General features: G+C 32.7%; 4 protein-coding genes across 7 annotated transcripts; 2 read left to right on the top strand and 2 right to left on the bottom strand.

The window, feature by feature from the left end:
- Positions 1–3,053: 3,053 nt before the first annotated feature.
- On the bottom strand, positions 3,054–4,940 carry LOC130676277 (uncharacterized). Its single transcript, XM_057482415.1, has 2 exons — positions 4,188–4,940; positions 3,054–4,117 (listed from the first exon to the last, which is right to left on the bottom strand). Exons 1-2 carry the CDS (start codon positions 4,449–4,451, stop codon positions 3,500–3,502), a joined length of 882 nt encoding a protein of 293 aa, XP_057338398.1. The 5' UTR covers positions 4,452–4,940; the 3' UTR covers positions 3,054–3,499.
- A 121-nt stretch (positions 4,941–5,061) lies between these two features.
- LOC130676269 (uncharacterized) lies at positions 5,062–10,395 on the bottom strand. 3 transcript variants are annotated; one of them, XR_008991403.1, is made up of 3 exons: positions 10,107–10,395; positions 5,417–8,374; positions 5,062–5,305 (listed from the first exon to the last, which is right to left on the bottom strand). XR_008991403.1 is itself a non-coding variant. In XM_057482399.1 (2 exons), exon 2 carries the CDS (start codon positions 8,361–8,363, stop codon positions 6,609–6,611), a length of 1,755 nt encoding a protein of 584 aa, XP_057338382.1. In that variant the 5' UTR covers positions 8,364–8,374; positions 10,107–10,395; the 3' UTR covers positions 5,062–6,608. The 3 variants fall into 3 exon arrangements, 1 of the variants encoding a protein (XP_057338382.1); XR_008991402.1 differs by having other exon boundaries at positions 5,062–5,472; positions 5,574–8,374; XM_057482399.1 differs by having other exon boundaries at positions 5,062–8,374.
- Positions 5,072–18,125, top strand: LOC130676265 (tubulin polyglutamylase TTLL5). The gene is made up of 12 exons (XM_057482396.1): positions 5,072–5,247; positions 5,897–5,980; positions 6,075–6,198; positions 12,932–13,038; positions 13,109–13,322; positions 13,430–14,116; positions 14,232–14,421; positions 14,485–14,650; positions 14,762–14,902; positions 15,099–15,249; positions 15,335–15,501; positions 15,645–18,125. The coding sequence occupies exons 1-12, from the start codon at positions 5,072–5,074 to the stop codon at positions 15,859–15,861; spliced, it is 2,424 nt and encodes an 807-aa protein (XP_057338379.1). The 3' UTR covers positions 15,862–18,125.
- Positions 18,126–19,013: 888 nt separating this feature from the next.
- LOC130676270 (zinc finger protein 93-like) lies at positions 19,014–23,134 on the top strand. 2 transcript variants are annotated; one of them, XM_057482400.1, is made up of 4 exons: positions 19,014–19,639; positions 19,710–19,781; positions 19,866–19,933; positions 20,566–21,813. In XM_057482400.1, the coding sequence occupies exons 1-4, from the start codon at positions 19,145–19,147 to the stop codon at positions 21,668–21,670; spliced, it is 1,740 nt and encodes a 579-aa protein (XP_057338383.1). In that variant the 5' UTR covers positions 19,014–19,144; the 3' UTR covers positions 21,671–21,813. The 2 variants fall into 2 exon arrangements, with proteins under 2 accessions (XP_057338383.1, XP_057338385.1); XM_057482402.1 differs by having other exon boundaries at positions 19,046–19,639; positions 21,693–23,134.
- Positions 23,135–23,650: the final 516 nt, after the last annotated feature.

Raw genomic sequence — 23,650 nt, 5'->3', positions numbered from 1 at the left:
TAGCAAGCTGAGAGAAAATATGAAAATATAATTCATGACGTGGAACGAAGTGAAAATGTGAATCACATAAAAAAATAATAAACCGAAACAGTTGATTTATGATAGGGGAATCGTAGTAAAAAAAAAAAAATATGAGTATTAGCGTGGCTTTAATACTTGAATTCATATCAACACAACTAATAGCGGCCTTATATTATTTCCTAAAGTCGGCCAGGAAATGAAATATATGTATAGACATATATATAGGTGTAACAGCCACATGAGGACAGACAATTTAGAGGGAATAAAAATAAACCGGTACTTCCATGCGGAAGTTTCTGTCCTTAGTTATAATTAAATTTATGATCGATTATCGTTATAAAAATGTATGATCATTCAACACTATTTAAGTTAACTAGTAATAAGTTGTAGTTATTAATACAGAAAAAAAATTTTTACTTTCCCCAGGAAATTTTTTACGTTATGAACTGAAAAGAAAAATTTTCTTGGAGCGTGAAAATATTTTCTTGAGGCTTAATAAAATTTAAACTTGGAAGTAATTATTTCAAGTTGATGATATTCTTTCCAGAATTTAAATTGAACGACATGTTTTTTGTCAATTATTATCATTATGCTAGTTGATTACGTATAATAACGTGATTACAACAAAGTTAATAATGTAATTTTAAAAAAATTGGATGGATGTAAATAGAAAATGCCTCGAGTAAATATCACGAGGCGGAAATTGCATGAATAAAATTTACGGATTAAATATTAGGTCTTCGACCTTTTCATTTGACATTAAGCGTAAATATATATAGCTACAATGTATAAAGTATAGGTAATATATATCTATATATTTGTATATATTTCCATTGGATCGTGTCTCAGTCTTCCTTATTCCTGTATAGTAGTCTAGTCAATAAACTTAGCAAGTTCGCGTGTCGTTTTTATCGTCTCGGATTCCTGGGCATCGTGTCACTTCGGGCCTTGCTACTGACGCCAAATGTTTATTCACGCGATCAAAACGCCTTTGTTTACTTTTATCATTTATGTTATAAATTATATTTTATTATTTTTTTATCATTATCTTACATATTAATCGGGCGATGGCTTATCTTAAGATTTCTTTCGCTATCATAACTCCATGCATGTTCTTCTTATCAGTTGATCTTATCACTATCGTGTAGATATATCATCACCAAATTATATTCACCCCAATGGACATAAATTGCCTCTCTCCATTAACTTATTAAAAATTCAACATATGTTTCCATTTGAATATTTTCATACATTACCATTATTACTATCATTATTATTTATTTACCGCAATCATATTTATTTTCGGCATATATGAATTAGTATTCCGAGTATATGAATCAATACGATATAATAATACCTTACATCAATACATTATTTCATGTTTACTCTCCTGTGCAATCAAGAATTGAATCATTTTCTTTGCAAATAATTATTTATAAAACTTTGTACTGAAATAATTTTTGAATTATTTGTTTGTTAATTTTTAAAATTAATATTTATTTTAATAACGTGATGTTTGTTTTGTAGAATAATTTGTTTGCTCAAGAAAGAGGATCGTAATTAAGCTTGACCATTAGTAAATTCACCGGCACTTAGATCGAATAAACGCCAGAAGCATATCGGAAATACCTGTTGGCCTCATGAATGAAGATAAATGGTTGTAAATATAGATAGATATATGTATATATATATATTCTTTGAGGCATGTCGTGCAGGGTGTGCGATCATTCTCAAACTTTATTTGCATAAATACCGCTAAAGTTATCCATTTAACAATTGTTTTATGCTCATCCATCATTTCTTCACTCTCCGAAAAAATAATAAAGCAAATATTTGCTTTAAAAATGAAACAAAGCCAGCCATCAGCTCGTTTCCTTCACCGACATATCGATCCACGTCATTAATGCCTTTTTCTCAAGCAATTTATTAAGTTTGAACGACATCTGATACTTGATCATACGGTGCAAAAGCTTTTACACGAAGGTATAAATAATGCGCTCCAAGTTCAGGGACAGCTTAACTAACCTTGCGATGCATTAATGCTTTGGCTACAGATATAATACAGATACAAGTACATGCATTTACATTCAGCAGATGGATTATTTTGAGAACTCGTGTACACATTTTACTAGCGCAGCTAATTTAATCCTGTAATTTAAGTGAGCTTCTCAAGTTTCACGTGCTATGACACGTAATACACTTACTTAAAGCTCACACATTTATCGTCAGTCTGCACTTTAGAATGTTGTGATGTTTAGCAATTGGTAATCTTCCAATTTTCCCTTGTAAATTATCTGTGTGTTGGTTTAATCTCTACCGTACACATTCCGATCGCATTGTTCGTCTATTGTATTGTCTCGACTAAGTATCTATATCTATATATACATACAATCTTGTTATTTATCGATAAATCAATAATACTTAGCCCTCAACAATGACAACAGAGTATGACCAAGTGTAATTTTGCGGTGTGGGAAATAGTTATCGCGTGCGGAAATTCAGTTCAGATGAAACTTGTACCTAATTGGTGTCGTTGTCTTGGTTATTGTTATAGTTGTCATCGCCTTGTTCTACATAACTTGCTGAATAATATATATACATATATACTTATAGACCTATATCTATATGTCTATAGATCTATATAGATCTTGAGACAAGAGGAATTAGGTGCGGATGTTAATTTGCCAGTGGTTTTAGTTCGCGTGACATTATAAATACGTGGGAATATATATATATTTGAATATACGTATGTATGAAGTGTTAATAGAACCAGAAGTAGCGTAGTAGTAGCAAGTACTTAGTAAGTATCGTGTTCCTCGGTTGGTTGCGTGACGCACGAATTAATTTTCTTTTGGGTAAACCTTATATGCTATCAATATATATATACAAATGAATACCTAGTGGTGTGGCCGTGGTGTTCCAGGTACATTGAGACTCGACCCACTTGCTAAAATTCAAACTATACCCTATTAATTACGGTAGTAAAAAAATTAATCCATTACTCTTCATCAAAATCTAAAATTAAATTAATAATTAACGGTAATTATAGATAATTTTTTTTTAAATACTCATTTTTATTAAATGATATTTATCTTGTGTTCATTGAATTGAATAATTAATAATGACCAATGGTCTTTTATTTAATTGTACTATCCAACATCTATTGTAACGACTCGATGAGCATTTGAAATAGAAGTAGATGGAGATGTTGATGTTGATGATGATGATTATGATGCGGTTGAGAAGAAACCTCGATAAATATTATCGCAAGATCGAGCAACCAAATGTAATTAGTTTGTTATGCATCTACGGGTCAATAATTATTACAATCTTCGTTACGATTATAATTATTGCGGTTTATGTTTTGTAAATGTGTGAAACTAAAGATGAAAAAAAAATGATAAAAGTAATAATGCAAGTGGACTAGAAAAAAATGATTGTTGGTCTATTGGTCACGCGGACTTGTAAAACCTTGGGGTCATGGACACGAATTACGAAGGCTACTGTCGTCAGGGTTTGATGTCGTGCTGGTGGGTTTGTCAGTATCAGTAACGTCGATTGAAAGAAAGTCTTTGTGTAGGTAACTGACTAAAACTGTTCGTCGTATTGGTGCCAATGGACGTTGATAATCTGGACGTTCTAACATAAAATAACGTAACGGCGCCCACGTTCTACCACCTATACACATATTACATATTACTTTTCGATCCCGATCGTTAAAGTGACTGGCGTGCTTGGCAAAGGTACGAAATTGTGATGATGTTGCTTGTGTCGATAGTGTGCGGAGACGTGTATTCATATCGCCCAATAGTCGATAGAATTTCCTGCCTTGCAAACGGCTGCCGAGAATGTGAATCGTGTGTAAACGATTACACCGTTCTAATATTCTAGTCAAATAACTTGAACGCAGATACAGTTTTCCGGTCGAACCGGTACAGTCGACGATTCGCAGTCTCTCGAGTTTTCGATTGCTGCGGGACAATTGTTCTAGGATATCGTCGCAATCGGGACGTGTTTCGATAGTTAATCGCTCCAAAAGTGGCATTCTTTTCAATTGTGCTATTATTATGTACGTCTCAGGATCATGTTCCTTAATCTTCGAACAAATATTCGTTAATTTAAAACAAGTTTATCGATCAGTAATCGGTTATTAGTATTATAATTACCTCGTAAGCTTTCCATACTGAAGGTTGACGAACTAGCGTTTCAAAAAATTTCGAAACCTCTTCGAGAGTATGGAGATCACGTGAATTTAAATAAGAAAGTATTTCAACAAGAATCTCAATCGGTAGTGATTGAATTCCTATAGTACTGCTGCTACTGTCGCTGTTATTTTTATTATTATTGTTTTGCGATTTTTTTTCCACATGATTTTGGTTTGATGTTTTCACGCGTTTGTTGTGAGTCGGTATTAATTTTTGGGTTTCCATTACGAATTAACCAGTCTATACATTTTTTAGTTCGACTGTCTACTGATAATTTAGCATCCGAAATTTCTTCATTAGTTTTTAATTTATTATTTCGCGCCATACACTTGTAATTTTTACCAGATCGTGACATTTATGAATACCGCCGACATCACATTTCATTTGTTTATTTTTTTGTTATTTAAAATAATAATTTATAATTTACCTAAAAAAAAGAAATTGTTATTATTGTAATTGTAATTAAATATGGTAACCAGTGATTGAATTTTAGTATGTCGAGTAATTTATAAATAATTATGCAGGGCGTGCTGGTATTCTCGTCCGGTTTGTTGACTAGTGAAACGAGAGACAAAGTTACGTCTGATCATCATTGGCAATCCCTCAGTGTAAACGTTCGTTACGTACCGGGAAATCAACTCCGATAAAGACATTTATGTTCTGAATACACAATAAGTACATTAGGAATTTAGTTTAGTTTATTTGGTAATGCGTTCATTTTTTACTCCAAAATAAATCGGTCGGCTCTGAATTTTATTTTTGGTTAAAAATTAAAAATTAAGTTTTGCCGCGTAAATTTAAATTTCAAATATTTATAGCAATTATTTACTTTACAGATTTAAAATATGTTAGCGCAAATGAAGATTGAACCGGCACTGAGATTAGAGGGAAAGCGAACGAAGGAGCTGATGTCATCTTCAAGTCTTTCCGGGATGTCTCAAATGTCAAACAGCAGCGAGGAAACGTTGGAGCCCTTTATCCACGAGACGTCCCACAACAACAAGTCGGACACCAGTGAAAGGTGCTTTTGTCCATTATAATATTCTTCTCTCACTTTACACAATATATATTATTACTCTCTACGTGGATAAAATACATATATATTTTTAATGTATGCTAATAATGTGAATAGAAAATTACTTGTCCGAGGTGATTATAAAACCCGCGGGTCTTTTTATTACGATACATACAGTAAGAAATGTTTCATTACTTTTCTTCCTAGTGTAACAGCCACATGATTGCGTGTCTGCAAGATAAAAAAAAATAAAATACTCAAGTGTTATCTTTACTCAATAAGATTAAATAATTAATTGTTATTTATCTGATTGACAAGAAAAATATAATTACGTCTGTTAAATTTGAGTTTAATGTTAATCTTGTAAGATAAGTCAACGATCGCGTGCTGTACGCGGTGACTAAACTCATTTTTAGTTTGAGAGGCCAATAAAAAATTTTATTTTAAATAAAAGTCAGCCACGTGGGTGATGACTAATGTGCGGGGCTTAAAAAACTAACAGAGCTCTCTGTCTTTTATTAATGACGACTTTTTATTTTTATCGCTAAGTGCTTCCTCTTTTACCAACATTCGATCTTCAATACATCACTATAATTTATAATGTTTATATATATTTTTATTTATTTTTTATTTATTTACTATTTATAATTTACAGTGCGCCTAAAGATAATAGTGCTAGAGGTAATGAATGGCTAGTTAATGGACCAACTGGCAGTAAATGGCCTATACTCCGACTCAAGTGAGTATTTTTTTAAATTATTTATCAAGTGCTATCGTTAAATTTTTTTATTTCTCAGCAAACTTAATAATGATAATGTAATTTTTTTTTAAAGGTGTTCTGCGCTGTCAACTCCGCCAGAGGATCCACCTGCTAAGCAATTACACATGACTTATAAGATTATTCAAGCAGATACAAAACTAATAAGTCTTCTACTCCAATCACACGGTCTAACGGAAGTAAGTAATAATTAGTAAATTTATTTTTCGTTTCTCAGTGATGAAGAAAAAAAAATGACATTTATTTAAAACATGAAAGCCTTGATTATTGACAAGTATAAATGTTACAATAGTATTCTTCATGGTAACACAGAGAGTACGTATATAATGAGATGAATATTTAAACGCGCAATCTATAGTTAGCCATCTCTAATGAAGAGTAAAGTTTCATTTTAAACTTCAATCTTTAATAGTCTTATTATATATATATATTTTTTTTCTCTATACGCTACAATGTGAGCCTGTTGACCTTCAGACAGTCTCCAAGGATAAGTTACTCCAGAATAATTTATTAATACTGATATTTTCGACGAAAGTCACGAATTAAAAAAAAACATTTTTTTAATTATTATTTAAAATTTTTTTTAAAATTAATGAATGCAATTGCTCCAAAACCAATGAGATCCAGGTGAGAGATCAACGTCGAGATTAGCGCGGGCAAGCGTTGCTCTTAATGTTTTAACACCCTCACAGTCCAGTCCCCAGTTGGCGAGGTTGCCAATTTTACGTAACTTTGTACAGTTTTTGAACATACTGAGCACCGTGGCAGCTGATACTTTGCTTGCCTCGTACACATAAAAACACGTTAAATTTTTAATGAGACTGTTATCCGGTTTATCAGGATTTGACGGTGATGTTGCGTCTGATGATATGTCAAGAAGACTCTCTAAATGTTCATTAGTGAGATCGAAGCAGCTGTGAACATGGAGTGAGTTTAATGCTGGTGCAAGAATAAGTATCTTGGTGATGGTTGTGGCAGAGACTGTACGTCCAAGTTGAATTTTTTTCAATTGCAACAGCGGAAGTGGATCAGGACCATCGAGCCAGACAACGTTTGCGCCGTCCTTGGTGAGCGTAACGAGATTGGGACAGTGGAGGAATATTTCTCTCAGGTCAATCTGCAGCGGTGTTTCACTTTGTGTCACCCGGAGATTAAGCTCACGTAGACGATGGCCATTTGTACGTAGATACTCGTTGAATCCTGCGAGCCACTCTTTTGTTGCCGGGATACTGTGCACACTGAGACTTGTGATGCACGGAAAGAGACGCAGTGCCTCAGGCGGATGATGCGGCTCCGAGATGTGAAGTTTCTCCAACCGTGGACACGTTTGAGCAAGCAACTCAAGTCTCGCTTGTGTTGTTCTACTGCTTCGTGCCTGTGTCAGACTGAAAGGCGTCTTCAATTCAATCACTCCACGGTTCATTATCTCGACGACCCTGCCCATATGATTGTAGTCCGCCAACGACTCAAGATGTGGCACATTGGCGAGTGCCAGTAGAACGCCTGCGCTCGTTACTCCAGTGTTTGCAATATTAAGTACTCTCAAAGTGTCACAAAGAAAGTTCTTACTCTCGCAGTACTCAAGAAGTACTCCTTCATTCTCCCTCTTGTCTCTTTTATTTTTTTTAACTCGTAGTTTTACAAGGAGTGCCTTCAAACGAGACCAGCTGGTTGTTGTTTCTTGTACAACAACAGGATCAATGTTTATAAACTTGTCCCTGAGCTCCACCTGGAGTAGCAGTTGCTTCAGTCCTACGTCCGTAACTTGCATTGAACAAGATACGTCTAAGACGACAAGTTTAGGACATGCTTTACCAATAACCTGAAGCACTGAGTCATTCGCGATATTTTTTAACGTCAAACTCAATAAATTATTCATGTTCATCAGAGCAGAGCGTAACAATTTACAGTCAAGACGAAGTAATGCGGATCTTGCCAGTTCAAGGGATTCTAAACCAACACCTTCTGTTGCCAGAAGCTTCAGTAGAGATGTTTGATGGCTACAGCCGTAATAGCAGCACAAATTAACCTTCAGCTGTCGTATGTCGTGACCCAGAAGTAATGCCAGAAGATACAGTGGTGCTGGTCCGGATATCAACGTCGAACCGTCAGACGCTGGACCATAAAGCATCCTCGATGTTTCTTCGATCACTCGTGAACGTAATCGTGCTGGCAGTGCATTTACGTAATACGGCCTTATAGATTGTTTAACAACAGCTAAAACAGAGCTGGCGGACGTCTCCTGCGACAGCACCTGCAGTCGCCGGCACGTACCGTCCAGTTGCTGGCACACTCGTCCCAAACTTAGTCCCTCCAGGGATAAAGGCTGACGGTGGCCGGGCATCGTTCATTCAACTGCAACCATTAATATTCAATTTAAATAAATTTTAATTTTAAATTATACATAAATAGTAGTAATAATAATAATGACAGTGTTTATTTAGTAGTTATAAGGAATTGTAAGGTGAAAAAATTAGCGGACATTTCTTCCGCCGTCAAAATTTTCAAGGTTCATACATATATTGTAAATACATCATCATATCAATGGGTATTATTCCAATCGCGTGTCAATTGTCAACTCGACTACAAGTATATTCAGGGGCGAATGTAGAAGCCTTATTGAATTATTAACAAGACCTTGCTAATTTAACTTCCTAAGAGAAGAAAAAGGAACGATAAAAAAATTTTATTTACTCGCGCTATTATGCATCCATCATGACATGGACATTTTATTGCTTTTCAGTCACCAACAAATAATATTTTAGATATTATATTTTTAAAATAATACGGCTGTCACTGTCAATACTTTACATAAGTAACGACTACACCAATCGAATTGTGTCCACGATTAGATATGCCGCGTTATCTTCCTCACGCTCTGTCAAACCTCGAGGCTTTTTTTTTAAATATTTATTTGTTTTAAAAATTTAAGCTGATAATTAATATAAATTTATATTAAATGTTATTCTAGTTACTTTGATATCGTCGTAAGTTATTTAATAATTATTATGTGGAATATTTTCTTGTGATGCAACTATGAATATTTCTCATTTTATTATCGACATAAATAATGTAAAAAAAAAAAAAAGAGAGAAGAGAAAAAAATATGAGTGAAAACAAAAATAAAAAGCCGTTAGTTTGTTTATGTTACGCGAATTTCGATGATAGTTTTATATAATTTAACGAAATTATATCGAGAGTGTGTACCTTGACATTTACAACACACGGCGCGTCGCGTCCAACGACTTTTAATTTACTCACGGTGAACGTTCTTTACCCGGTGGTTATTAATAAAATATACATATATATAATATAAATAAGATGTTTTTTAAAATTAGGAAATAATTTACTTGCCGACTTTCAACATCCACATAAATTTACCCCGCGAAAATTATTTCTGGATGCAGTTAAAAAGTGCATCAGCGCCTCCGAAATTTATAACAAAAAAAATGGGTAAATTTATATATGTGATATTTATAAGCCTATAAATAAATAAATAAATATCTCGGTCTTTAATAAAAATAATAAAGAAAAGTAAATGCAAGTCCATTGCTACTGACAGATTTAGTACGTGAACACGCGAGGTTTAAAAAGTCTTTAATTCGAGCATACATAGACGGGCTTAAAAGACGGACGTACACTTAACTAAAAGTAATTAAACGTGTGATAATTAAATTGAGGTCGTATGACAGGAATAACGTGAGAGATCGGAGCATAACACACGAAAGCTTTACGAATTTATCATATGTGGAGTATAATTAAATTAACGAGGAGTGTGATAGTTAACAAAGTTTTTAATTGTGTGGAATAGAATTGCTGGTGTTAAATCAAACACTCAACACATTTAACGAATCAATCTGTAGTTGTAGCAAACAGATCACTCATAATTGTAACAACACGCTCGGAGATGACGGACATGCACGCAGATTAATTTTATCATCAAGTTGTCATGTTTCTAAGTATTTTAATTTAAGTTTTAATTATTAGTATCTTGTTAATGACAGTTGAATAATATTCCAGGTGCGAGTTGGATGAGAAAAATAAAAAAATAATGAATGTATGGATATGGAGAAGAACGCGTGCGTACCTTATAAGAAGCAAGTTCCCCAACGGGTGTCTCCTGAGCGGTGGCTCGTGCTAGACTGACGACGCTGGCGAAAATCGCGAACTGTCTAGTCGTCTCACTTGCTTTTGCTTATTCCTTCTCTTCCTTCTCTGTGTGCGCGGCCGGTCTCGCGACCTCGTGCCTCCACTCTGGCAAACGCGGCGCCGCAACGAGCATCGCAGTGAGACCCGCGACAACGACATTCGCGATCTTAAAATACTCTGATTATTATATTTCTTTTTTATCAAATACCTTAGGAGATGATGTGGATCAAAGATCGATTATTATCATTTCCATTAATATTATCATCATCATCATCATCATCATCATCATCATCATCATCATCGTCATCATCATCATTATTATCGTAATTAGTATGGAGCCATCATCCTGATCCTGATGATCTTCAGCATCCCTTGGACTGGAGATTTGAAATTAATAACTCAACTCATTGACTTATTTTTGATCTTCGTCTTAATCGGTATCTCTTCGACATCACCATGGCTCAGAACTGACCCTGAACAGAGCCAATGATCTCTATGCGATTATTGTGCCATGAAGAATATAATAAAATAAAATAAAATATAATAATAAACTGATGATTTATAGTCGCGTATGATTCACATTATTCGCTGGATAATTATAAAAATTTTATTGGAGGACAATTGAAGTGGATTTTTATTCAAGAACAATTTAAAATATTTATTTATTTCTTAAAATGTGTAGAAGTTGACAACTTAAATATGTTAATAATCGAACAAGTCGTGACATTAAACTTTATTTTTGTCACGAATTTAAATTTAAATCTAACAAAAGATTTTTATTAAGAAAATTTTTCATTGTGTCTCGCACACAATTATTTATAAATAACAACAACAATAATGATAAATCTTATAATAATTGTTTTTCCATAGCATGTTTAAGTATAATAACTTTAAGTTAATTAACGCTCGTACAAAGAAAAAATTTTTTTTCGCCCCAAATCGTAATGCAAAAAATTTCTTAGGGTGAGTAAAATTTTCCTGGGGCGAGTAAAAATTTTTTGCGCCAAGAAATCCTTTTTTTCTCTGTAGGAAATTGTAGCTCTTCTATATATATATAATATGTAGTACAATCAAGAGTCCCTCGGGCATATTACCGGTATCTATTAAATTATATATTTTTATCATCGAGCTCTCTGTCAATTGTGTGATGTACGAAGCTCATAAATGACGATTGCCGGATCTTTATTACGCACATACAAGAATCCCAAGTGAGTAATTATCTTTATACTCAGGGATAGTCTGAAAAAAACTAAGAAGAAAACTTGACAATTGTGTCTCGAGACTTATAATAATGTTATAATCTATTACCACACAAGATAACATCAAGTAATTTTACATATATATATACATTATTGTATCTCGGTCTACATATCAATTGACTTAATTAGTATGGATTAATGGAATTAACGTATCCGTGTTATGTGCTCAGATAAATTACTCTCGGGTATACTAATTTAGCTAATGAATTATAAATAAATTATTATTTTATACTTAAAATTATTATTATTATTTTGGTAGACATTTATTTATACATCTCGTGACTGGTCTCGATAAATTTCCTATTCTTCAGCTATTAATATGTATATATGTATGTATATATTTTCTCAAACACTCGGAGTACTATTGCAAATGAATTTGAAATTGATGAATTCTCGTGTATGATTCTTAATAAGTTTCGCAATCACGAATACTATTTTTGTACCCTTTGATAAAACTCCGTGATATTCAGCGTATAAAATGACAGCATTCATTCGAATATTGATGCTGCATAAATTTTTTCATTTATTTATTTTCCTCGTATGTATTTTCATCCTACATTATTATTATTTTTTTTTTTATCAAGTCGACGTGATGATTTGAGGGACACAGACAGCCTCAAGGGTTCGTGACTCGAACATCGAGTGAAAGACTTTGAGTTTAAAGTCATCAGGAGGCTATCCATAGCACTATCATGGTCATCATGATCATTTCCGCATAGTCTGTCACCGTTTCCGCGGTTAAACTCAGGTTTAAAAAATAGTTAACTTATCGAGACCTGTCTTTGTTTCGTTCACTCAATAAATTATAACTGGTCTTCTATACTATGGATAAGATATAGATAATTCTAGATGGATCTTTTTAATAAATTAATCAGTTTGAAATTTTTTAATAACCGGTACATTAAAAAGAAAAAAAAATTAAATGATAAAATCTTTTATTAATGTATCCTTAATAAGAATCAACGATTGACGCGTCATCGATGTCAATTTAATCTGCTCTTAGAATTATAAATTAAAAGTAATGTTTTTAACGAGAGCATACTTAAAAAAATATATAAAAAAAAACATGACGATATTTAGGTGGAATTTTTTTTTTTTGAGCCACTTAATGCCTCCGGTAATTTGATCGTCTGGGTGTATTATTATTAAAAAAAAAAAAAATAGATCTAGTCTATTAAGAAATTACGACAAGGCCATCGGTGATACCTGGGCTTGAGCCACGTACACGGAATAGTGAACCGAATGTGAAACTATATAGATTTTTTTGAACAGTAATCTCAACAGCACTTGGTACTTACTCTTGTTTTGCGAGTAGTGGTAATAATCACGTTGTAACAACGTCATCCAGCTCCGTATTTATCATGATAAATATTTTGTTTGTTGATACGAATGTGCGGGAAACGCGTGACTGTAGCGTGCGATACACAAACACAGTAAATTATAATAGTTTTAAGAGGTAAAAAAAACAGGTTTTTCATAAACTTGTACTTGTAATTATGCTTAGGTATCCGTCAATGATACAGACTTCAACCTCTTGTGGATGGGCAGTCATCCGAAGCCGGACGTATTGAGAAACTTGGCGCCATTCCAGAAGGTTAATCACTTCCCGAGGTAATTGCGCGAAAGTTTAATAAGAAATTATACTCGAAAATAAACCTGATAAATTTATTTTTCATTTCAGGTCTTATGAAATAACACGAAAGGATCGATTGTACAAAAATATTGAAGCGATGCAAAGAAGCAAAGGGTTGAGGAATCTCGATTTCATACCTCAGACATTTCTCCTGCCCAGTGAGTACAGAGAATTATTAACAGCGCACTTCAGATACCGCGGTCCATGGATTGTTAAACCCAAAGCCAGTTCTCGGGGTCGTGGTATCTACATAGTTAACAGTGTAAGTATTTTTATTACCCACAAGCTGCAATAAATCACCTTCAATAATTTATTGACCATAACATAATTATTATTTTTATTTAATTCATTTATTTATTTTAATTGCAGCCGGAAAAAATATTTACGGAAGAATCAGTTATTGTGGCGCAGTATATAAATAATCCACTTCTAGTCGACGGCCACAAGTGTGATTTACGTTTGTACATTGCTGTAACAAATTACGATCCTCTGTTGATTTATTTGTATGAGGAAGGACTAGTGAGATTTGCAACAGTTAAGTACGAGGGAGGAAATCAGTACGTTTGGAATCCATGTATGCATTTATGTAATTACAGTATAAATAAATTTCACGTTGATTATATAAAAAGTGAAGATCCTGATGCTGAAGACGTCGGGCACAAGTGGACACTGTCAGCTCTATTGAGACACTTGAGATCAATGGGACAAGATACTGAGTTACTTATGCAACGTATTGAAGATATTATTATTAAATCGATACTAGCCACTGCGTCGGGTATTGTCAGTGGTATTAAACAATTCGTTAAACATCCAGACACGTGCTTTGAATTGTTTGGCTTTGATATACTAATTGATGACACGTTGAAACCCTGGTTACTTGAAGTTAATTTAACGCCATCATTAGGCTGTGATTCCCCACTAGATGTTAGGCTTAAATCAGCACTAATGGCTGATCTGTTAACACTCGTTGGTATTCCAGCAGTCGATCCTATTTTACGTCCGCAAAATACGCAACAGAATCGATCACTTGGCAACGCTACCAAGCGATTAGCCAGTGTAAGTTTTATAATGTTTATTCATGAGACATTTTTATTATTTTTTTTCCTGCATTTATATATTTATTTATTTTTATTTCAATCAACAAATTAAATATTATTAATGAATTATTCAGTACAGGCGAGTACATTCTGCAGAGACATTGGCGCAGAAAAAAAAAACTACCAAGCCGTCAAACCGTTCAAATCTCACGTCAGAGCAGTTGAGAATTGTCGCCTCTGCTAAAGCGCAGTTTGAACGTAGAGGGGGATTCGTACGTATTTTTCCTAGTCCAAAGTCATGGGAAATGTATTCGCAATATCTAGGTATGAATAAATTAATAATTAATTATTAATAATTAAAGATTGACGGCAATAAATTTTTTCTAGATCCAACGACTGGGATTCCCGTGGTCTCAGATCCTCTAGGACCCAGCAGAGTCCCACAGCAGGTCAATACAAATCACAATCTCATGCTACATGAACAATTATTTCCAGCTGCTAGTCGTACATCCGGTTTCTCTGTCCCAGAAGTAACACTGGATCGACTGTCTAGGTAAATATTTTATGAAATCTAAATATAAATAGAAAAAAAATACAATTATTTATTATCAGATCTTCATTTATTTTTTTTAAATCTCATTATTTATAATTTTACACAACACAGGTATGAAAGATATGAGCGAGCATTAGTCAAAGGACATAAGCAGAGTTTAGATCGTGGCGATAGCAAGGAGAATATTGATGTTGACACGCATAAGTACAAGGATCAAGTAACTCAAATGATGCAAGAGGGTAATAAGCTTAGGTTTGTATTTTGCTATATTGTTTACCGCTAAATCAATCATTTGTTTATAGATTTCTTGTAGTGAGAATAGTAAAAGTAGTGGTAGAGTTGTTTATACACAAAACAAAAAAAACTGAATACTAAAGATATTTTTTACTTTTTTTTATAATCGTGACCTTCATATAAAATCTTGAATCACCTTGCTCGTTTTTTTTAGTCCCGGTGAGGCTCGAAAGGCCTTCGGCTTGTATTTGGGATATATTCTTCGTAAAATTTCGCAAGCGACTGCAGATTCTGTATCCTGTGACCTCGTGATGAAGTTTCTGCAGCAATCTTCGAGTAATTTACGCACGCCTTTTGTATTTACAGTAAGTAATACAGATATTTATTATTATTGTTATTATATTTCAATAATCACATCTATATAATACGTTTACAATAAATTTATTCAAGTTACCGAGCAACAAATTGAGTGACAAAGATCGAGCAGCAATAACAGCAAAGCAGTTATCAGATTTTTTGCACCTCTACAATCGGGAAACAGATTTATACGCTGACACCGTTGATCGACCGCGTACTGTCCCGAACCGATTGTTTCAAAAATTTCTCGCCTCTGCCAGGTATATATTTTTAATGTCATTATTTCAATAACTTGTTATTGTTTTTGTTACCAAGATAGATTTCCGAATAATTTATATTTATAATAAGATTTGATGGCGGAAGTAAGTAAGTAATAAAAGTAAATGATTGTTATTATTTACAGCGAAGAAGATCTTGATGACGTGCTGATACTTCAAACACGCCTCTACAATTGTGCCCACAGTTTTCTCGGTCGGAGTGGGTTTGCGGGTAATTTACGAGGAAACAACCTCTTAGGATCGCTACCACAGATTACATCCAGAGTGCACTCTAATGCCGCGTCATTTGAGCAATGCAAGTGCACTCAACCTAATAGACCAAGTAAAGCTCCAAGAACGTGAACGATTATTTATAAAATATTATATATATATATATATTAACCATCCACTATTGTCAAATTTATTTTATAGCATAGATATTTTCGCGACGTGAGTTGCGGGAAAAAAATCATTTGGCAATCCGATTGTCAGCCGTCCTTTAGGCGATAGATAATTTAACTTATTAATCCTCGTCATCAATGACGTCGAGGTAAATCGATACACTTACGAGCGGCCTAAGTCGTTCCTCAATAATGGAGAAACATCGACAATCGTGCTAATTACCATAATCATTTCATTACATTACTTAATTATATTACTTACGTGATGCAATTATTAGATCTGAGATTTTTTAAGTCATTTTTTTATGATATTGTTTTTTTTTTTTTTTCATTGGTTGATTTTTCTGATGGTGCTAGTCCGGTTAGTCTAAAAATGAACTCGTTGTTATTTTTATTTCTAAGCGTTCGAATTTAACGTGCATTAAATTTAAAAGCACATGCACAAAAAATATCGCTTGTCATAAAATTTATTATTATTTTAATTTATTGAACGTGCGGCTGCTTATTTTTTGGCATCTTTGATTGTTTAAATATTTATAGTGATGATAATGATGATAGTTGATATATTATTTTCATATATTACTTACAATAATGTCTATGAATATTTAATCGAGTATGTCTCTTTTTTACATCTAGTCAAAGATAAATAATCTTAAATAATTATTACGTACGTTTGGACAATTAAAAGTTGTTGGGTATTTTGAAAATATTTTTCGAGCAGGCTCAGTTATTTTATTAATAAATATAATGCATTTCTCTTATAGATTATATAATAATATGATAATAAATGAATGCCAGTTGATATTTTTCGAATACAATATTTATAAATGCACAAAATTGTATGAAAAATTGAGCTATTTGATGAGAAAATGTGTGTGGAGATGAATAAACTAGTATTTTATTTGTTCCGCGGATTATTTTTATAAAAATTGTCCCTGCAAGAGAGTGTATTTAGTGTATTTTAAGTTTTTACCCCCACTCTGGATCATCTAGATATTAAATATCTGTTTTCAGTTCTCTACGCATGCGCAGATTTCGAATAATCGGGAGTAGGGGTGACCTGAAGTTCATTCTCTTTCTGGGACAAGTCGAGAACAATAAAGTCTATGTAATACTTGAGGGAACAATTGCGATTATAAATTTACTTGTTTATTATGATTACATTTTTTACTTTGTATTCAAGAATTGAAGTCGCCTGCATGTTAATTAAAAAATTATTTTATCATTAAAGTTCATTGTTATTTAAGTGCATGAGCTGTGATAAAAAAAATTGCGAATTATTTTTCATTTCTTTTATTTAAATTTTGATTGCACTGACACAGAAAGTGTTTTATTTAATTTATAGTATGAATATTTGTTATATTAACACGTAAAAATATTTTATTATTTAATTTTAAAAATTATATTTTATTTATTAGTTTAATTATGTTTTTATAATTTATATTTATTAAGTAATTATTGTGTTGATATTATTTTTTTTTCAATGTATGTTCGATTGAAAGTCTGCACAATCTGATAAAATTTATGGAACAAATGCTTTGAGTGATTATTATATTAGTAAATAAAATGATAAAAAAAATGTATGGGATGTGATGGTGTTTTGATAACATGTCCACGCTTTGTATTTTAATTAATAATTATAATTGAATAATAACTTAATTGATTGATAATTTTAAAAAGAGAAGAGTTATTGATCATCAACGAAAAAAATTAAATACGGCTCAAATGTAATTAGAAGAAGAATAAAAAAAAATCTTACTGCCTTTAAGTGATGCCACGAAAAGTTGAATTAATGTTCAGTTTGTAAAATTATTTATGGTGAATAATTTAATTAATGTTGGTAGAAAACTGATAGTAATATTTATGTGTCAATAAAAAATAATTGTCAATCGAAATAATAATTATAATATTTGAGTAATAATAAGTTTATTATTTATATTGGTGTCTTAAATATTGCAATTAAAATATATATATTTATTGACGCAATCAATTATTGCCCATGAGAATTACGAAAACTTGAAATTGAAATTTGGTTGAGAATAAATGAATTTTTAGGAAGAACTTTGAAAATAAAAGTTGATATACTTTCATAAATATGTAATAAAACGATTCCTAGTCAACTTTTCTCTTTATAAATAATAATTGACTTATTAAAATTTCAATAAATGCGATATTAAATATTTTTCCATAGAAAATCATGCGTATATTTAATGAATATTATAAATTATCATTCAAATAAAATTCGTGATCAAATATACATGAGCATTATTTATTGTAATAATTTAAACATATCTGTAGTATTTTTACTCTGCGAAGGCAAACCTTAGACATTGAATGAACAAAAGTTATGATAATATAAATTAAATTTACTTTCATAGTTATGAGAAAACGGATATCGAAAAAATAAATCATAGAAATTATCATCTAAGCATTTCTGTAAGATGTCATTTTCGAATTGACTTCAAACGGCTCTCACATGTCCAGTTCTATGCTGTGAGACGATATGACTCATCTGGGGCCACGTAAAATTTTTTTTGATCACGAATTGAACTCATTTTACTTATTTCTATGCCCGCGGATGATCTAGAATTGATTCCAAGTCAATTGATCCCCGAAAAAAAAAGTTAGTAGTGGGTCGACACCTCAGAGGGCCACTTTTGTGTTGTGAGCTGCTGTGAGATGCTGTAGTGGATCTGGGGTTGAGTAAAAATTTTTTTTGACCATGAATTGCATATATTTTACTTATTTTCGTGCCCACGGATGATCTAGAATTGGTTTCAGGTCAATTGATCCCCGAAAAAAAAAGTTGGTGGTGGGTCGAGCCCTCAGAGGGCCACTTTTGTGTTGTGAGCTGCTGTAGTGGATCTGGGGTTGAGTAAAAATTTTTTTTGACCATGAATTGCATATATTTTACTTATTTTTGTGCCCACAGATGATCTAGAATTGATTTCAAGTCAATTGATCCCCGAAAAAAAAATTTGGTGGTGGGTCGAACCCTCAGAGGGCCACTTTTGTGTTGTAAGCTGCTGTGAGACACAACTCTCCCATCCGTTTACGTTTTTGAAAGAAATTTAGTTCCCGCTTTTCAATACGCGCGCACTCTGCAGTTTTGAAGCTGCATCTGAATTGTGTACAAATAAAAAAATGATGTTGGTTATGTCTCCACTATAAACATGACGCTTTTTGCTAAGTTATTTTCATAATTAAATCAAAATAGTATTATTTATAACAGTATTCAAATATTTATGAGAATGGAATCAAGAAACGGAACAACTTTTCAAGAGTATGGTGATACAAATCTTGTAAATTCAGTTAAAAAAATCGTCTACACAAATGTCATTGAAACACTCGATACAAATGATAGATATTTAATACTGACGAATGAAAGCGAGCAAAATAGCGGCTATGAATCAGGAACATCAGTAATCATAGATCCATCGAATAGTAATTCGGCAGAGCAATCAAACTCATTGATTTCTCTGCAAGATTTATGTCGTGTATGTGCCAACACCAACAGTCACATGGTTCCAATATTCCAAGGCGAAGGAGTACAGCACGATTTAATAAATAAAATAATCAAGTATTTGCCAATAAATGTCACCGAAAATGACACTTTGCCTCTGCAATTGTGTTACAATTGCGCGGCAACTTTGATTGCTTGGCATTCTTTGCTAGAGGGATGTCTGGATGCCGAACAGAAACTTTTAGGAATTGAAAAGCAAATACGAATCAACGAACAGGTAAAATATCACTGGATTTTTTGATCATCTCCAATCAATTGATTATATTCTATTGATCATCAATTTTTAGGCGGAAAAGTCTGATGTCAATGAAACGTCACAGGAAGCATTAGTTGAATCCCCAGCATGTGTTGAAAACAAAGTTCGTATTTATTTTTATCATGAGTAATTATTTGATACTCAATTCATAATTTGAAGTAATCCATTTTTTATTTATTTATTTAAGATAATTGAAAATTTAGAACAAGGAAAAGAAGGAGACCGCGAGGAACCTCAACCACCCAATGAAGAAAGGTTGGTATTAAATAATGATATTTTCTTCTTTTAGGATTAGATATTAGTGTAGTTAAATTATTTAATTTTGCATCGGTATAAAATGTATGTCATGATCAAGAACCTCAGCTATTAGAAAAAAAAATAAGAGTATTGAAGTCTGAATCAACGATCACAAGTCTGGAATAAAGATCTGCTGACTGGCCAGTTTATTATTTGGAAATTGTTACTGAGATGTTAAATGGAAGTGGATCCAGTTCATTTTTAATGGCCAGTCCGACAAATGTATCAATGTCGTAGGCGACAATTAAATTTAATTACTATATCAAGATGACTAGACTTATAAATACTGAGTAAATTTTATTCCTCAATAATAATAATGAAAGTACCGTGTGTCGGAAGAGTTATTGACCTGCATTTACTTCATCTTCATGTATAATTAATAGCGACACCAAAACTTCATGAGGCTTACAAACGTCCAGTGTAGAAAATTATTTGCATCAGAACCTTCACTTGCAAGACATTAAAAATGATCAATATAATGAAATTATCAACGGGATTTTATTGATAATTATCATAAAAATCGTCGTATTAAATAAAATGTGATTGATGATTATTAAGATAATGAAAAATCCTGAATTTGTTTCTTACAGGTCCCCAGTTATACAAACCAGAAGTATTACCTCAAGATGTATGGAAATAACTTCAATGACAAGCAGTCCTACGAGCAATAAGTCTGAAGAATTATCAAGGCGTATGACTGAGCAAATTTATCATCATGAATCTGATGATTTTTCAGAAGATAATGAAGACGCGTATGCTAGTATCGATGAAACAAAGCTAGATAATGAAGAGGATGATAAAGTTTCCAATGAATCTACTGACGAAATGGAACAAAATCCTGAAGAAAAAGGAAATACAAAAAATAAAATTTTCAAGTCAAGACGTAGATCACATACAAAGCGGACACGTCCTCGTTGTTACCCCTGTATGTACTGTGATTTTATAGGGAATAAAAAAAAATTATTACAAGCACACATGGTTGATATTCATCCAGACGTACCAATGGATGATCTAATAAAGAAGCCATCGTGTGTTGACAAAGAGATGATTGAAGACGCTCGCATGGAAGCAGACGGGCGTGTTTATTATCACTGTAAAGATTGCGGTAAAAATCTTTTTTCGCCCTACACATTTTTCTGGCACAAACGAATCCACACTGGGGAACGCCCGTTCACTTGCCACCTCTGCGGTAAACAATTTCGGGTCAATCAAGGACTCGCACGACATTTACATGAAACACACGAGGGAATTAAAAATTTTTCGTGTGATATTTGCAGTAGAACGTTCGCCACCAAGCGGACACTCGATGATCATCGGCGTATACATACCGGCGAACGCCCGTATGTTTGCAATAGATGTGGGAAAACTTTTAAACAAAAAGCATCACTGTTTGTTCACAATCGTACTCACAGTGATGTATTTCCATTCAAGTGTATACACTGCGATCAATCATTTCGCACACGTCCAACACTCATGGTCCATATCACCAAGCATACTGGCGAGAAACCTCACATTTGTGATATTTGTAATAGACCTTTTAGAATAAAATATGAATTAAAACGACATAAACTTGTACATTCGGATGATAAACCCTGGCAGTGTTCTGAATGTGGATTATCATTTCGTCAAAAGCGTTATTTAGTTAATCATAAACGTACAAATCATGGAAATGAATCAGCTGTGATGGAAAAATAATTACAGATAAATATTATTTCAGGTCTCCCAGTGGTAGCCAACGATCGCGAATCAAGAAGAAACGAGTTGCAAGTGGACAACGATCTACTCAACAAAACACTCTGATATCAAAGTCAATAATAATAATTGATGGAGTAAACCACTACAAGTGTTTAGATTGCAATAAAATATTATCAACTGTCTATAACTTTTTGACACATCGAAATATTCATTCGGAAGATACTCCGTATGTATGCAAATCATGTGGCAAAGGTTTCAACGCTTTGTCTGGATTGAATAGACACAAAAAATTAATTCATGGTGCTAATAAAAAATATCCGTGCGGTCAGTGTGATCGTAAATTTTCTTCAAAAGTCACTCGCGATGAACATCGACGTACTCATTTAGACGAGCGTCCGTTTGCCTGTCAACTTTGCGGGAAAGCGTTCAAGCAAAAATCATCTTTGTACAGTCACAGAAAATTCCATCAAACACTGACAGTACCGATACACAAGTGTCCCGATTGCGAGCGCGTTTTCCCACGTCGTCAAGAGCTAGATAAACATATTTTAGTTCATACTAAAGAAAGACCTTACTCTTGTAGTATTTGTGGAAAAAAATTCCGTACAAGTGGGTGCGTTAGTCGTCACAAACGTACACATGGTACGGAAAAAAATAACGAATGTGAAATTTGCGGTTCACGATTTAGTCAAGAGCGATATCTAAAGAATCACCATCGGCATAAACATAAAACACCAGCAATCACAGCAATATGATGTGGAAATATTTATTTTCCAGGTGTTACGCAGAAACATCTGATTTTTTAATTACAGACTGGAAACGACAAAAATGCACAGAATATTTAAATTTTATGTGACAAGTTTGGAAGACTGTCATAATTTATGATACTGAAGTTAGCAGACGTCTAATAATTTTTGGATTTTTTTTTTAAACGATAAACCAGAAGAAAAAAAATATTTGAAAAAATTGGACCTGTAGTTTTTTAAATTTTCTACATGTGCATATTTTTAGTTTTTTTTTTCTTCTAATTTAATTGTTCAAAAAAAAAATCAAAAAATTTTGAATTGTCTGCTAACTTCAGGATCATCATAATTTTAGTAAAAAAATTTATCATACTGATGATAACATTGTAGCTGATGATGTTGCTAATTATGAAAACCAGTCGGCGAGATTAATATTCAGTCGGAACGAAAATTAAAAAAATTCTTGTAATACAACAGAAGAAAAAACCAAACGTTATTTATATATATGTGCAAGTGATGAAATTTTGATAAATAACGCAAAGACAATAATAAATAACCGGATGTTTATAAATGTAGTAACTGTAAGAATATATTGTATAAAAAACGAACATTTATTTTACCCGCTCGCGCTCATATCAACGATGAAATTAAATTATAATGATATTGAAGTTAGCCGACGTCTAATAATTTTTGGATTTTCTTTTAGACGGTTAATTTAAAAAAAAAAAAAATTTTTTAAAAATTGCACCTATAGTTTTTAAAATTTTCTATATGTGCATTTTTTCAGTTTTCATTTTTTTTGTAATTGATTTGTTGAAAAAAAAAACCGAAAATTTTGAATTGTCTGCTAACTTCAGGATCATAAATTATACAAATGTTATATTTGTAATAAATCTTTTTAAAAAAAACGATCACGTGATAGTTATAAAATATGTCATGCAATTAATTTATAAAAATCGTTTTTATAATTACCAAACATCTTATACGGGTATTGAAGTATTCGCTTGCATTCACAATTAAATTTTTCAAATCAAAGCTGCTAATTAATGGCAAGCTCTTTAGTAACGTAAAGTTTTGCCATAAAAAATATTTTGAGTGAACTGTTGACTTGTACGTTATGAGAAAAAACATAATAATTTTTATAACACAAACAATATCTTGTAAACTTTGTATATACAACAAGTAAACATGTTTTTTGTTTTTTTACAATTAAATACTTGAAATTGTCCCCACAAGA

The sequence above is a fragment of the Microplitis mediator genome, chromosome 10 (genome assembly GCF_029852145.1).
Source record: "Microplitis mediator isolate UGA2020A chromosome 10, iyMicMedi2.1, whole genome shotgun sequence".
NCBI lineage: Eukaryota > Metazoa > Arthropoda > Insecta > Hymenoptera > Braconidae > Microplitis > Microplitis mediator.
The sequence above is the reverse complement of the archived record's forward strand: the minus strand, read 5'-3'. Positions and strand labels throughout refer to the sequence as shown.